The sequence below is a fragment of the Mytilinidion resinicola genome (genome assembly GCF_010093595.1).
Source record: "Mytilinidion resinicola strain CBS 304.34 unplaced genomic scaffold BDZ99scaffold_9, whole genome shotgun sequence".
NCBI classification, from domain to species: Eukaryota; Fungi; Ascomycota; class Dothideomycetes; order Mytilinidiales; family Mytilinidiaceae; genus Mytilinidion; species Mytilinidion resinicola.
Genome location: NW_022985445.1, coordinates 1,044,462 through 1,058,344, shown reverse-complemented (window position 1 = coordinate 1,058,344; position 13,883 = coordinate 1,044,462). Strand labels below are relative to the sequence as shown.

The 13,883-nt window shown below is 54.1% G+C and overlaps 5 protein-coding genes across 5 annotated transcripts; 3 read left to right on the top strand and 2 right to left on the bottom strand.

The window, feature by feature from the left end:
* Positions 1-14: 14 nt before the first annotated feature.
* Positions 15-1,403, top strand: BDZ99DRAFT_462815 (tyrosine/serine phosphatase-like protein). The gene is made up of 4 exons (XM_033719936.1): positions 15-371; positions 421-461; positions 509-584; positions 636-1,403. Exons 1-4 carry the CDS (start codon positions 289-291, stop codon positions 1,330-1,332), a joined length of 897 nt encoding a protein of 298 aa, XP_033577183.1. The 5' UTR covers positions 15-288; the 3' UTR covers positions 1,333-1,403.
* Positions 1,404-3,278: 1,875 nt separating this feature from the next.
* On the top strand, positions 3,279-4,668 carry BDZ99DRAFT_462814 (eukaryotic translation initiation factor-like protein 3 subunit EifCj). Its single transcript, XM_033719935.1, has 4 exons — positions 3,279-3,460; positions 3,562-3,659; positions 3,786-4,471; positions 4,526-4,668. Exons 1-4 carry the CDS (start codon positions 3,442-3,444, stop codon positions 4,542-4,544), a joined length of 822 nt encoding a protein of 273 aa, XP_033577182.1. The 5' UTR covers positions 3,279-3,441; the 3' UTR covers positions 4,545-4,668.
* A 1,125-nt stretch (positions 4,669-5,793) lies between these two features.
* On the bottom strand, positions 5,794-6,279 carry BDZ99DRAFT_520296 (uncharacterized protein; the record flags this gene model as incomplete). The annotated part of the gene is made up of 1 exon (XM_033725510.1): positions 5,794-6,279. One exon carries the CDS (start codon positions 6,277-6,279, stop codon positions 5,794-5,796), a length of 486 nt encoding a protein of 161 aa, XP_033577181.1.
* Positions 6,280-7,435: 1,156 nt separating this feature from the next.
* On the top strand, positions 7,436-9,430 carry BDZ99DRAFT_520295 (uncharacterized protein; the record flags this gene model as incomplete). Its single annotated transcript, XM_033725509.1, has 2 exons — positions 7,436-7,541; positions 7,593-9,430. 2 exons carry the CDS (start codon positions 7,436-7,438, stop codon positions 9,428-9,430), a joined length of 1,944 nt encoding a protein of 647 aa, XP_033577180.1.
* A 1,309-nt stretch (positions 9,431-10,739) lies between these two features.
* Positions 10,740-11,718, bottom strand: BDZ99DRAFT_488087 (putative phosphomannomutase; the record flags this gene model as incomplete). The annotated part of the gene is made up of 3 exons (XM_033722885.1): positions 10,740-10,992; positions 11,089-11,543; positions 11,620-11,718. The coding sequence occupies 3 exons, from the start codon at positions 11,716-11,718 to the stop codon at positions 10,740-10,742; spliced, it is 807 nt and encodes a 268-aa protein (XP_033577179.1).
* Between the last annotated feature and the right edge of the window lie 2,165 nt (positions 11,719-13,883).

Genomic DNA, 13,883 nt, shown 5'->3' with positions numbered 1-13,883 from the left:
CACACCACGTTTTTCGCGAACACCGGCCCATCCACTCCCGCTGATGCGCTGCGGGAGATGTTGTCAGGGACAGGAACTGCAGTTCACAGCTTACCTGCTCCATATAATGTGAAGCCGGAGCCATGGGATCGACGCAAGGAACCGTCGCTATGGCCCACCAAGTTGGCAGGGCGCTATCCTCCCCCGGACCTCCGTCATCACGGGCACCCTCATAACCACCTACTGACCCCAGTAAAATACCAATTTGGTCTAGAATCAACACTTCCTCATGACAGTATCTGGAACATCATGGAGAACAAAGCAAACCCATTCGCTACAATTCTCAATTTCCGGGATGTCGCAGAGGTAGTAAATACCACCATAGGCACTACGTCAGCAAACTTACCCATGATTCAATTTCCAGGACTGACTCTGTGATAGCTATCTGAAAACTGGGCTGCTGTACCGTGGAGCTCGTCCAGGTCAGTACTAAATGTACCACTAAAAGAACTCTATTAATGGAACCCAGACGAAGCCTCCCCTGAGGACCGCAAGCGACTCGTCAACGACTATGGCATCAGAGACGTTATCGACCTTCGCACCAAGTAGACATCTTAACCTTTTACCTCATCTACAAAATTCTGACTGCCTAACAGGACTGAGCACATCCAACAAGCTGAAAAACGAGACGCCAGAATCAAGAGCTCTGCCGCAGTCCCCCAAACCAACAACCAAGTCGCAGAGCCCTTGAAAATCCCCGGAGTGACGTACCACGAGATCAATTTCAACGGCAACGCCTTCTCCAAGATGCTCATCAACAAGCTCACCTGGAGCGAGTTTGGGCGGCTCGTGTGGCTCATGGCTAGAGGCTACCGGCTTGATGCCATCAAGATCCTCAGCCCTCACATGCGGGCGGCAGGCCTTGTTGGACTCGCCAAGGACTCGCTGGATGTTTGTACTAAGGAAGTCTACCAGGTGTTTGCTGTGCTCGCGGAATCTGGCAATTGGCCCGTCATGTTGCATTGCACACAGGGGAAAGATAGGACTGGGTTGACGGTAATGCTGGTGCTGATTCTGCTTGGTGTTCCAAGGGAGGCGATTGAGAAGGACTATCTGGTGTCGGAGCCGAATTTACTCTCTGAAAAGGAAGAGAGAATGAAGGAGATTGAGTCGATTGGGCTGACGGAGCATTTTGCTTCGTGTCCGCCGGAGTTGGTGCCAGAAGTACTCAATCACATCACAGAGAAATACGGATCGGTGGAGAAATACCTGCTAGGGGTGGGTGTCACGACGGAGATGCAGGAGACGATAAAGACGATGTTGCTTAATGGTACTGATGCGAGCACTATGTAGAGTAATGACCAGTAACGACTGCAATCTTAGAGCGTTCATGTTTTGAGCATGATTATCAGTCTTTCATTCGCCTCCTCCTAGACCTGATCGTCCTGTCTCCTCGTCTTCCGAATTCTGCTCAGCCATCGCCAATCTCACCCAATTCAGCCGACCAGAAATGAAATCCAGACCGAGTCAAAACGATCGTCTCGCGAGATTAAGCATTTTTAGTCTCCTTCCCATGCAACTCCGCCCACGTAGAGAACATGTGTATCAAGATGAGCGGATGGACCAAGAGGACGCCGACGAGCTGTACGATCAGCATTATTGCCGTTGTGTTGTAACTCTTGTTGGAGGTACGTAGCTCGAATATATCGCCGAAACCGCCTCTCTTGCCTTGGTAGAATTCGGCCATTGGGATACTGGAATCGGTAGGTCTCGATGGGATGGTATTTGGGATAGATGCACAGGTAGAGCGATGAAGTGTTGGGCTTGTTGCTCCAGAGTATCAGATGAATCCACGAATCGGGATAGTGCCCAACAACTCCGGATCAGCGTGGTATTTTATAAGCAGTGACAATACATGTTGAAGACGCAAGATCACAAACACAAAGCAGCTGGCATAAAGGTCTTCATTTTAGTTGGAAGAAGGCCTCTTTCATTGCGAATATGAAACAATCCGCTAGTATAGCTTTATTGAGGGGATGTCTTACCATATTCCTTGGTATCCGGGTCTGCAAAGGAAATGCTCTGAATACCTTCGAAACTACTTGAGGCGACATAGTAATGCTGCAAATGAGATCGGTCCGACGAGTATGATCTCTACTCTAATTTTAAGGTTACCGGTGAAGTCATTCAGCCACAAGTCCCAAATCTGGTCAGTGCCAATAGGCATCGGAAAAACTCCTGAGGTGCTTCAGTGTAGAGTTTCCGTCGTCCAGTTGCTATAAGTCACATTTCGAACCGCGTGATATATATTTTATTAGACGCGGCGTGGACGCTACGTGCACTCAGCGTAGTCGCTTTACTACAGGACCAAAATCACGACGCCGTCAAGAGGATGAGGACAGCTTACTGAGGCGCCCCCGAGGGGAAAATAGGGCGTTTTGTTACAAGTTTTCACATTTCGAACCACGTGAAACTATTTTTCTGTAGACGGACAGGGTATATGGTGTATGGGCTGCGTCCACCCGTTGTAGTCTTTCTGTGTACGCACAAAGAGTGAAATTAGACATCTGGCTGGGCGAGTGGGTGGTAATAATGAGATCAATTGGATGGAGTAGCAGCTGAAAAAGACGAAGATGTGTGGTCAAGGGTATAAGAGAGGAAGAACAGTGACTGAATATGGCCACATATAGTGGACAGCTCAAAAATGTGGGAGCTATTCATAGATGGCTGGGTCCAGCCGTCTTTCGGTGAATTGCCAAGACCCGGAGCCCCACTTCAAATACTTAGCCTTGGGCCGCGTTACTTGGATATCTACCAGTGAATTTTGAATATTGCCGCCTGGATTGTGTATCGAATCTAGGTTTGATGCCTGAACCATGAAACTTTCTGACGTGGAGTGACACGTGGGGCCGATGACTCTGAAGTGCTTTTTGCAAGAGGCGTTAATCGCTCATTTGCTGTGGTCGAGCGGAGGACGTCATGTCTATTCGTCGAGAGACACCTGTACCTCTGTAGTATCCGGTGTTGAGGAGAAGGCGTTGAGGACTTAGTTCAGTGAGAAGCCGTGGAGCGGGCGAAGGGCGAGAACGGAAGACGACGAGAATTGCAAGTCGACATGGGGATAGAGCAGGCCGAATAGGGTTTCACATGCGCAGGTGAATTCTCTTGCCCAGTGGTGGGCTCCGTTAGTGCGCTTCTGGAATGACGGGCTGATTGGGCAGCATTTCATGGTTCTCGTGAGGGCGTCCGCCGCCCGCAAGCGATGTAATCCGGGCGGGCTGCCATTGTTCTAACGCGCTCTGCTCCCTAATTTCACCCTTCTTCCCACACACACCAACCCCGAAACCTTCCTCTTCACTACACGACGAACAACCTCCCGCGACACAAAGCCTCAAAGCCCTACACGACACCGCAGAACCACCAGCAGCCAGTGCGATCAGCCCGCCCCTCCGAACCATCATCATGGCTCCGTCTAAGTGGGGTACGTCATGCCATCCATTCCCCTGAGCCACATTTGTGCGCAGTTGGCAGCCGGCCTCCGTCGCGTTTGACGGACCATTACTGACGGCTTTGGCTCTGTAGATGATGAAGAGGAAGATAGCACGCCTCCATCCTCCCCGCCCACCGTGCCCCTGGCGCGTCGTGGCAAGTTCGAAGACGAGGAGGAAGATGACAGCGACGTACGTGAGACCCGATCCCAACTGTCGCGTTTTCGCTTTCGCATCATCCTGCCACACTCTCATTATTCCTTTATCATTGTTGCCGACGCGATCGCATCCGGTCGACTCGTTACTGACACGTTGCAGGTCTTAGAATCATGGGACGCCGCCGAGGACTCCGAAGTCGAGCGCGAGAAGCAGAAGAAGGTCGACGAGGCCAAGGCAAAGGCTGAGGCCGAAGCAAAGGCCAATCATAAGTCAAAGTCACAGCGTATCGAAGAGAAGCGTCAAGAGACGATGAGGAGGCGACAAATGGAAGATGACTCCAGCGAGGAGGAGGAGGACGAAGCTGAGAAGCGCGCCCGGCTTCGCAAGACGGAGCAGGATGCGGATCTCGCCCACGCCCAGGATCTCTTCGGCGAAATCGCTATATCCAAGAATCGCGCTGTGAAACCCGTCACGATCCAGGATACCGCCGATCCCACGAAAGCCCTCGATCTTTCCTCCATCGCCCTTTTCAATCCCAACACCAAGGACCAGTTCCTCAAGCTCCGCGAAACACTTGTCCCACTACTCACGGCCAACTCAAAGAAGGCGCACTATACACTTTTCCTTCAGGAATTCACGAAGCAGATTGCCAAGGAGCTACCCAGCGACCAGATCAAGAAGATCGCCAGCGGCCTCACCACGCTATCAAATGAGAAGATGAAGGAGGAGAAGTTGGCCGAGAAGGGTGGCAAGAAGTCCAAGGCGGCAAAGACGAAGACCAGCCTGGTTGCATCACGAGACACGTCGTATAGAGTCGACACGAACGCCTATGATGATTTTGGAGAGTAAGGATCTCCTTCCCCATGGTCTCTAGATACACACACGACTAACACTTCCAGCAGTGACGACTTCATGTGAGGGTTTCATCCGAAACCCACGCGACTCTGAGGACTTGAGGACCCCTCGCACGCTATACCAGCTTCCTCCCGCACGGAGCACACCCTCCGACGCGATTCCTCGACCGCAGGCGGCACCATCCCATCTCACCTCCGCCACCCGGGCATCCCGTTTCTTCGATAGACATTCCCCGCGTCGCCGCCAATACTCTTCCCTCTCCCAGAGGCCTTATATTAGTTTACTGGGATTATTGGCGCTGAGGGCTGCGAGCATGGAATACATGTTGCCATTTTTCTGCGTGCTTGCTTTGCTTTGTTTGCTTCAGTGCGGTTTTCCTTTGTCTTTTCCTTTTCATTTGTTCGACTGGTCTCATGGACAGTGCAATGCAATATGCGTTTGGGCAAGCATAGAGGATAGGCCCTTTTAATAAGCAAGCTGGCAGCCGTGTTGTGCGTATATTCGATAGTGTGGAATTCCCACTTTTGAGCTTCAAGGGTTACCCTTCAATTGTGTGAGGTCTCGACGCCCAGATGACTAGTTTGGCCAACGACAGCCTCACCTTCTTACTCGTGAATTTCAGTGAAGGAGCCAATGTCTTGGATCTCGAATCTGGATAAAGCAATCTCCGACCTCGGAGAAAACAATAGATAGCAAAGCCACGACCCACGGCATAGTGTGAAGCCACATCCAGCCCTTCCTCGCGATGTGAGCTCTAAAACGGCAGATGTTTCCTCTCCAGCCTCTTCGGTGATATCAGTTCGTACACGATATGTGTCCAGATCCTAGATCCTTGGCAGTTTAGCAACGGCAAAAGCTTGATGTTTTGAAACGGTCCCTGCAGGTGGCTATAATTAGCTTGTTCGCATTCAAGCCTCCATGTGGCTAAAAGCTGGAGGTTGCGTCGATATGACATGCATCTGTACATTAGGATTGGCGTGCAGGTAAGGGCGGGAAGGGAGGAGGGGTTCGGGCGTTGGAATTACCTAGAAGAGTGAATGTCTCTTGGCCCAACCTACCATGTGACGGCCCTGCGCCACTCAGCCGCCTGTCAGCTTAAACATGTCGGGATGTCGACAGGACAGCTGGAGGAGGCATGTCGAAACGCCGGAAGGGCCGGACGGGAACAATAGACGTGGTGGTGATTGTGCCTGACGATCCAAGCGGGCTCAGGTGGCTTCGAGGCCCAGGGCAGATGGCAGACGGCAGGTCGTCGCTCGCTCGGCAAGGCCAGTTGCGACACTGCACCTTGCTTGGTGGCGTGTGGCTTGTCTTACTCACACCCCGGATTGCGGGCAAGAGACGGCCTGTCCAACCGATGGGCGGCGGGAGGCATCGTCGATTGCACGGCTGCGATGCGAGGCTGAACTCGCCCTCGACCGTTCTTTAAGGGGGAGCTCTGCGAGAGCATCGTGGTGGAGCAGAATTCGTGGCGACGGCTGAGGTTGGACCGAGCCACAGCATCGACATCTGCACGCGCGTCGCGATTGGCCGGCTTGTTCGACATCAGGCTGAAGGGTGGGCTCGAGATGTTGCAGTCGTTACGAGTAGGCTCGAGCGGCTGGGGTTGAGTCTTCGGTACAGGCCATCCACTCCTCTCCCGTGGCCACGTCCTCCGCAGCGGCTTCATGGGGCGAGTGGACGGGCTCATACCTCTTTGGTCCGCGTGCTGCTCAATGAGGACAGCTCCGCCACACGCCTGACGCCGTCGAGCGGCCTTGGCTGGCGTGGAGCGAGGATCTTGGATTGCTGGGCCCATCGCGGCAGTTGGAGCAGTGAATGATGCACGATGCGCGCTGGCCTGCGACTACTGCGCGACGGCCAAGGCTTTGGGAACGTCTTCGCGCACCGTGGGCCTCTGGGAGCAACGCTGCGTGTGGCGCCGTGGATACTGCCCAGGCGTGGAGAGCGTGCTAACCCAACAGGGCCGGCCAGGATGCATAGCGCGCCTTGGGAGCGAGGGTGGAAGGCTGTGTAGAGGTCGTTGCCACCCCTCGCATCTCTCAGCCCATCGACAAACTGCCCTCTCTCCCTCCACGACGAACCACACCACAGCTGTGGCTCGAGCAATCACTTGCCCAGCTGTCCGCGGCACGCGCTGCCCTCGTCCAGCTCAGATCCTGCCCGCGCCGTGCGCCATCGCCGTGGCCCCCTTCCCGACGAGCCGTGCTGTGCGCCAGCCACCCGACGAATCTAGCACCCGCCACAGCCTGCCTAGGTGGTGAAGCGTCATCGCCCTCCGACACTCAACGCATTCTACCACCATCCTACCCCAGCACCCATCGCGACACCAACCCAGCGTCCAGCGCCGCGACAGGACGACGACCGCCGAGCACGCCCGTACCTGCGTCCGCCCAGCCTGCGTCCGCCCAGCCTGCTGCCGCTGCCCGCCGCCTCCCGTCGCATCGAGCATCGACCGTCGAGGCGACAGCGCCCTCTCGAACCGCACCCCGACTCCGCGGCCTCACCACGCTGCCCTGCGACTCCTGCTGCCGCTCCCGTGGCAGCTGCCCGAGATTGACGTGGTCCTGCGGCATCTGCAACAGCTGCTGGCCTTGCACCGTCTCGACGAGCTTCGCCTCACTTCACCACCACGCCCGCCTCTGCTCGCCGACCCGCGTCGTGTGACGTCTCCCGCTCGCTGCACCTCCATGGCCGTCGAGACTGCTTGACATCGGAGGGTCATTCTGCTACTGCGTCGAGCACACTTGCTGTCAGGCTTGCCTCCCAATCAGGTGCGTAAACGCATGCGCTCCTGCCCGTGCAGGGCCAATCATGTTTGCGGAGCCTCTCGATGCTCCCAGAGACCGCGATTGTTGCGCATTGGGCTGAGCTGAGGGCCATGGCTGACCTGAAGACTAGGTACCCGGTAGATCACCACCCTTTCGCAACTACCTCTCTTGATCCACTTGCCCATGGCCGCCTCAACTCGCGCCATCACCCCCACACATACAGGTCACTTTGCTGCCGCAAACGCCCCGTCTACGCCTACTTCTATATCCTCTGTCGCGCAACCAATTGGTGAGCTTTGACTGATTTCACCTACTGCTTCACTTTCTGACATGCGCGAAGCGACCTCCCAAAATCTAGCCACGCGTCTCACCAAATCCCCCCTGCCGGGACTGTCGCCGCGACTGTCTCCTCAGCCTCTGACTGGGGCTGCTGCCATGGCAGACGAGCGTCGCCACCGGGAACAACAGGCACGAGAACTGTCTCGACAGACGAGTCCGAATCCCGCAATGACCGCACTCAAGACTCTGGTCGGCGCCGATCTGTCGCCCGTGAGCCGACCAAAGGACGCGCCGCCTGCGCCAACACAGATCAGCGAGCCTTTGGCCAAGGCGATGAAGAGCATCGTCATACCAGAACAGGTGACGCATGACAACATGCAAACAAGTCCGGTAAGCTTGTCAAGCTTTGGCTCTGCAGACAGCACCACTGCCCCAACTGCGACCGCGACGGAGGCAACTTCGGGGCCATTATTGTTGGGGAGCATACCCGTGGATGGTGCGATGAATTCGACTTCGTCGAACACGCCTTACAAGGGACCGGGCGACACTCCCACGGGAAGTCGGGCGTTCACGTACCCTGGCCCTCCCCCAGCAGAACATGATCCGCGCGCGCCACAGCGAGGCATGAGTCTTCCTGGCTATCCCCAAAACAGTCCAAAATCGCCATCCTCCACGAAGCGCCATAAATGTCCTTATTGCGCGACTGACTTTACGCGACATCACAACCTCAAAAGCCACTTGCTCACGCACAGCCAGGAGAAGCCATACGAATGCCCCACATGCCAAGCCAGGTTCCGTCGGTTACATGATCTGAAACGCCACACTAAGCTCCATACCGGCGAACGACCGCACACCTGCCCGAAATGCGGACGCCGGTTCGCGCGCGGAGATGCCTTAGCGAGGCACAACAAAGGCCAAGGTGGATGTGCGGGGCGAAGATCCAGCTTTGGAATGGACGACGATATGGACGGGAAGGGTGAGGAGAGTATGGACGGCATCTTGTATCCCGGAGACCACGGAGATGAGGAAAATATGGACGAGGACGACGATGCAGGAAGGCGGAGGGTCAGTGAGCCAGCGCGCAAGAGGCAGAATACCGGAAACTCGATGCAGGGACGGTATCACCAGCACCCAAGCACCTATCCGCCTGTCCCGAATCGAGTACCAAACATGGGCAACAACAATGCCAGGCCGATATATGCAAACCCGGGCGTGTCCGGCTCGTCGCGAGACCAGTCGACGAATCTTAGTCCCAAAAATGCACCCTCTAGTATCTCGTCGTTACATGCGTACACCAACCAATCCGGGACGTTTGCAGGGATGACGGAAAGCCCCAAGCCCATCTCGCCTGGCCAGACAGATAGCCATCACCGCTTGGGCATATCTGAAGCTGGTTCTCACCCCGGCGCCCGCTCTCCGAGCATGTCCCAGCAGATTCATCAACAGAACTTCTCCCGCGGCGCTGGACGAGGCTCTTCGCCTATGGGTCTCCCACCACCACCCCACGGCAACTCTAATGCACCCCAACTTCCCTCTCTTCCCGGTCTCTCCTCGGACATGCGGATGAATTTGCCCAACAAAGGCCCACAAGCGGCCGGCAAGGCGGGCCCCAGTTTGCTTCAACACCAGCAAGTCCCCGGTCCTGGAGCTCAACCCCCGTCAAATCCAGGCAGCATGTCCAGCCACACCACCAACAGCGGTAACAGCATGCGCGACCATATGGGAGGTGGGGACATATGGACGCACATCCGCGCGATCGAGAGACGTTTCGAAAGCCAATCAGAGGAGCAGCAGGCGCAGATTGCACGGCTAGAGAACGAAGTTACAACCTTACGCGCACAGCTTGCGCAAGCGGGTGCGCAGGCTCAAAGCCAGACGCAACCGACGGGAGCTCATTAATCAAGATCGAGCTCGACTCCGAGCAAGCATCAACAAGATATTATCTAAGCAACAAATGGAAAACAAACGCCTAATCCAGGTTTGGAGTCCCACCCCCGAGAAGTAACGAAAACCTGTATTATCATGATTGGGTTGGGCTGGGATTGGATTGGATTGGAAGATTTTCGTCGACTCCTTATTACTGTTATGACACGAATGGAAGTGAAAGGAACGACAAGGGCTACGAGTCGACAACGGGCGGAATCGGATCAGCGTACGGCGTTGGAACGCGTTTAGATGGGGCACGACACACCACATATTTTTGAGCTAAAAGGCGGGTCCAGTACACGATAGACTCTTTTGCCGACCAATACAAAATTAGCACCTAGGAGCGATGGATGGAGGAAAGGGAAGGGGTTTGGTGTTTGCTGATCTTCGTATAGGGGTCAATTGGGGATCTGAAGCTTTTCCGGTAGGTAGGTTTTATGCGATATCGATGTCTTCTCTACAGTGTTTTTGAGGGTTATCCCCTTTGAGATAAGAAGCGAGAGGGTGAGGGTGGAAAAAGTAAGCACTATATCCTCCCCCTCCCCTTTGTTTTCCTGTTATTTGTTGTGTTCTATACTTCCTTAATGGCTCGATGGATGGCGTGGCGTGGCGATTGCGATTTGATACACTACCCTGTATATTATGCGAAGTGATTTTTCCTGTTCATTTGAAATATCATCTATCTACCCCTTTAAATCTTACCGCTCACCCTTGTACCTTGGGTGCTTTGTCAATCCAAAGCCCTCTTGGCTAAAGCGGATTATACCCTTCCGGAGCTCCCAAAGGTGCTGTCAGCTCGGAAATCTTGCTCTTCTTCGCGCCACACCGATCTTTCACCGCTCTTCCTGCATCTAGCGGGGTCTAGCAACCGTTGAACGTCGCGCTTTCAACGGCGACGAGATCGAGACGCACGTGTGGCGTTGTGGTCCGACGTTGGCTAGACGGAAGAAACGGTCACGGCAGCGGGTTACAAGAACGGTTAGGTATTGTCCTACGGAGGGAACTTAGACAGCCACGGCCACGGACACGGCGTACGGGAGGTGGAGGAGGCTAGCTGGGTTAGATAGGGATGACGGGGGTGTCGAGGTGGGTTGGGGGGTTGGGAGGTGAGGAGGATCGAGAGGAGAGTGGCGTTGAACTCGTGCAACTTGGTTTTCTCTGACCGCAGTAGATGGGTAGTCTAAATGCTCGCAAGCCGTGCATGCCGTCCCATCTAAACCCCCCAAACCCTTCACCTCTTCCACGCCCCATCCATCTACAAAACCTCGCGCTCACCCCACTCTCACGAGAAGAACTCCGCCTTCACCTGCGCCAGCGTGTCGTCTGGGTCCTTGACGCTGTGCCCGATCGTGCGCGAATCCGAGTAGATCTCGTAATCGTTGCCGCCGGGCGACGTCTTGTCGCCGAAGAAGTGGATGGTAGTGTAGTCGACGCCGTCTGGGCGCGCTTTCTCGGCCTCGACGTGCTGCAGGCAGTAGCGCTTGTCCCAGCCGGTAGGGAAGACGTCGAAGGAGATTTGGCCACCGATGGAATAGCTATATCAAATCATGATTTAGTATTCGTGCGGTGGGAGAAAAGGGGGGCGGGGTATACAGGAGGGGCATAAAAAGGGGAAAGAAGGTTATACTCACGTCAACCCCAATTCCACGAATTCTTTCTGGAGTGTAGCTACGAACTTCTCGCGCACTTTATGCTCCGTGTCAAACGCGTTGAACGCGTCCCGCTCCGCATTCGTGGCGTTCCTGCCCACGGGGCTCACGTTGACCATGCCGTTCCGGAACTCGACGAAGGTCCCGCGCTTGAACGGTAGGTCGATCTCGCTGATGTACCGCAGCAGGAAGTTGACGAGCTTCTTGTATTTCTCTTCACCGAGCCAGCCGATGAAGGATTGGGATGCGAGGGGCACGCCGAGTCGGAAAGCAGTAAGTCCGTTCTCAGGGAAGCAGAAGTCGAAGAGGGAGGTTACGGGGATTTCGGAGGTGCCGAGTTGCTCTTGTTGCTTGGCTAGGTCGGAGCCGCCGACGTAGCCGATGGCGACTTTTTGGCGGAGCGCGGAGAGGAGGGTGAGCATTTCGGGCTTGACTCCCTGGCAGTGGGCGGTTTGGGTTAGCTATGGTTTGATTCATAGAAGGGTGGGGGGTTTGAAGAGGTAGAGGTCATACCTGCCGGGATTTTGTGAGCGTCTCATCTACATCGAAGAGGACGATTGTGTTCTTGATCGGGCGCTCGTTGAGAGGGGGGATCACGGCGGCGGTCTGCATGGTGGCGTGTAAGTATAAAGTCGGAGAAAATAAGTACTATAAGGGTTAGATGTCCAATTGATCTTGTCTTGCACTTTCAACCAGTTGACAAGACTCGGGAGGTAAAGAAGGGCAGAAAGGCCAGCGTGGGGTGTATTTTGGAAGACGTGGAGGGGAGAGCTAGGTGGCAGGGATCCCTCACCGCTGAATCTTTCACGTTGGTGCTAATGTGGGGGATGGACTGTGCTGAGAACTAGTGGACCTCTCCTTAACATCACTTCGACTCCATCAACACTTTGCATCGAGAACATGATCAAAGAACCTCTTTTCAATCGGAAGTCGTCTCGAAGTGAGAGGAAGAAAACAATGCTCTGCCATCTTTCTGCGTACTCCGACATCCGCTCATCGACTACCCCAAAATCCTCCCTTTCTCGCCTCCCTCGCGTCTGTTGCGTCAAATCTTTTGCAAGTAGCCTACGAATTATCTGTCCAGTCTTGTCTCTGTTGAAGTCCTGCTCATTCTCTGTGAAAATGGCAAATCCAAGATAAGACTTTCAAGGATGAGCGCTGACCAATGCTTATGCGAAATGCTGCCTCATCGTATGCTTTGATGCATCCAAGTGTGACCCGGGGGAAAGCAATCAGACTCCAAGATGCCTTCCATTTGTGTGACTACTGAATGTGCCATGGTTTGCAACACATTGAAACATCAGGATGTATGCCAGGATGAAGAAAAGAACACACAAAGCTGATCGCTGCAAGGTTCGAGATGGACGAAATCCATGAACAATGGCGAACAGGGAGCATGGGTATAGGACTGCGCCTGATTTCACCCAATCACATTGTGCAAGTATCTGGTCGTTTTCTTTGAGGCACGTCTTTGTTCCAACCATGCATCTGGCTTCTTTGAGCACTGTCTTGTCGTACGTTATTCATGTCCTCAGTACATGTTTCATAATTTGTTGTCAATGAAAACTGTTTCAAGACTGATTTACATCGACGCCCTCTTCTGCTATCAAATAAGCTGGCGTATCGCAATTTTATTCTGCCATACTCTCTAACTACTCTTTTTTCAATACTCATCAAGATCGCCTCATAACATTCATCAACGAGCATAAAGTCGACAGTATCTCAAAATTGAACCATGCCACAAGAATACTTTTCGGCAGATGACGAGTTGGTCGCTGCATATGTGCTTCCGAGGACGTTCATTCATACACCCATCGGTGCCACGCTTAGCCGACCTGAGTCCGACAGGGAGGCTTTGAGGCTCCCTATAGATACGTTTCAGATCCCGGCTTTCGTCCGCCAGACACCATCCGGCGCCACGTTGCTCCCATTGAAGTCTCAAGACCGGATGGTGCCCCCCGATCCGCCATCCGTTGTTGAGCCCCAAGATGTAGAACACTCTTCGATGTCGCGAAAAGGATTCCGAGCGCGCAGTAAGTTGACGATCAGGAAACTTTGGCAAGGCCTCACATTTCGCAGCCATAAAGCAGATCTTAGTACAAACTCAATCATCGCGCCCGAAAACAGAAGCGATGGCCGACAGGAGTCCGCATTACCCTAGACGAGTAGGTCAAAGTTCCTTTGACGACGATTCGTTGCGGCTTGATAGGACTTTGGAGCGAGTCCTATGCCGCACTTCACCTTCATACTCTTTGACGTTGGCTAGGCAGTATATTTCTAAGATAGAGGTCCCCGTCAATTACAGTATGCAAGTCATGGTCGCGTTCCGCTGGTCTATCCACACGAACGGAAGTCAATCGCTTCGATCTGACTTTCGGAGAGGCCGGCATCTTCTCGTCTCAACTCAGGCATAACATAACGAGTACACAATACGACGCCTTGTGTTATCCCACATTCTTCATTACTATGTTGTTCATGTACAGAGCTCTTTTCTCAGCTTCCAGTCGCGGAGATAAAATCCGGTCCTGGTACCATCCCGGCGGCACTATTTATCGGACTTCTGGAGGTCACAGCTCCTCAACAGCTTCTTCTGGCCATTCCACTATCGGACTTCGCTTCGAACTTCTCTGCCGTCATGTTAAACCGTCTGAAATCTGGCACGAGGCAAGGACCCAAGCCGAGCATGCCCGCTGCGATTCTTGAAGATATTAGCGAGCTAAGGTCATCAAACATGCCGCCTCCTTCATACGAGGAGGCAAAGCAACCTCGCGTCCTCT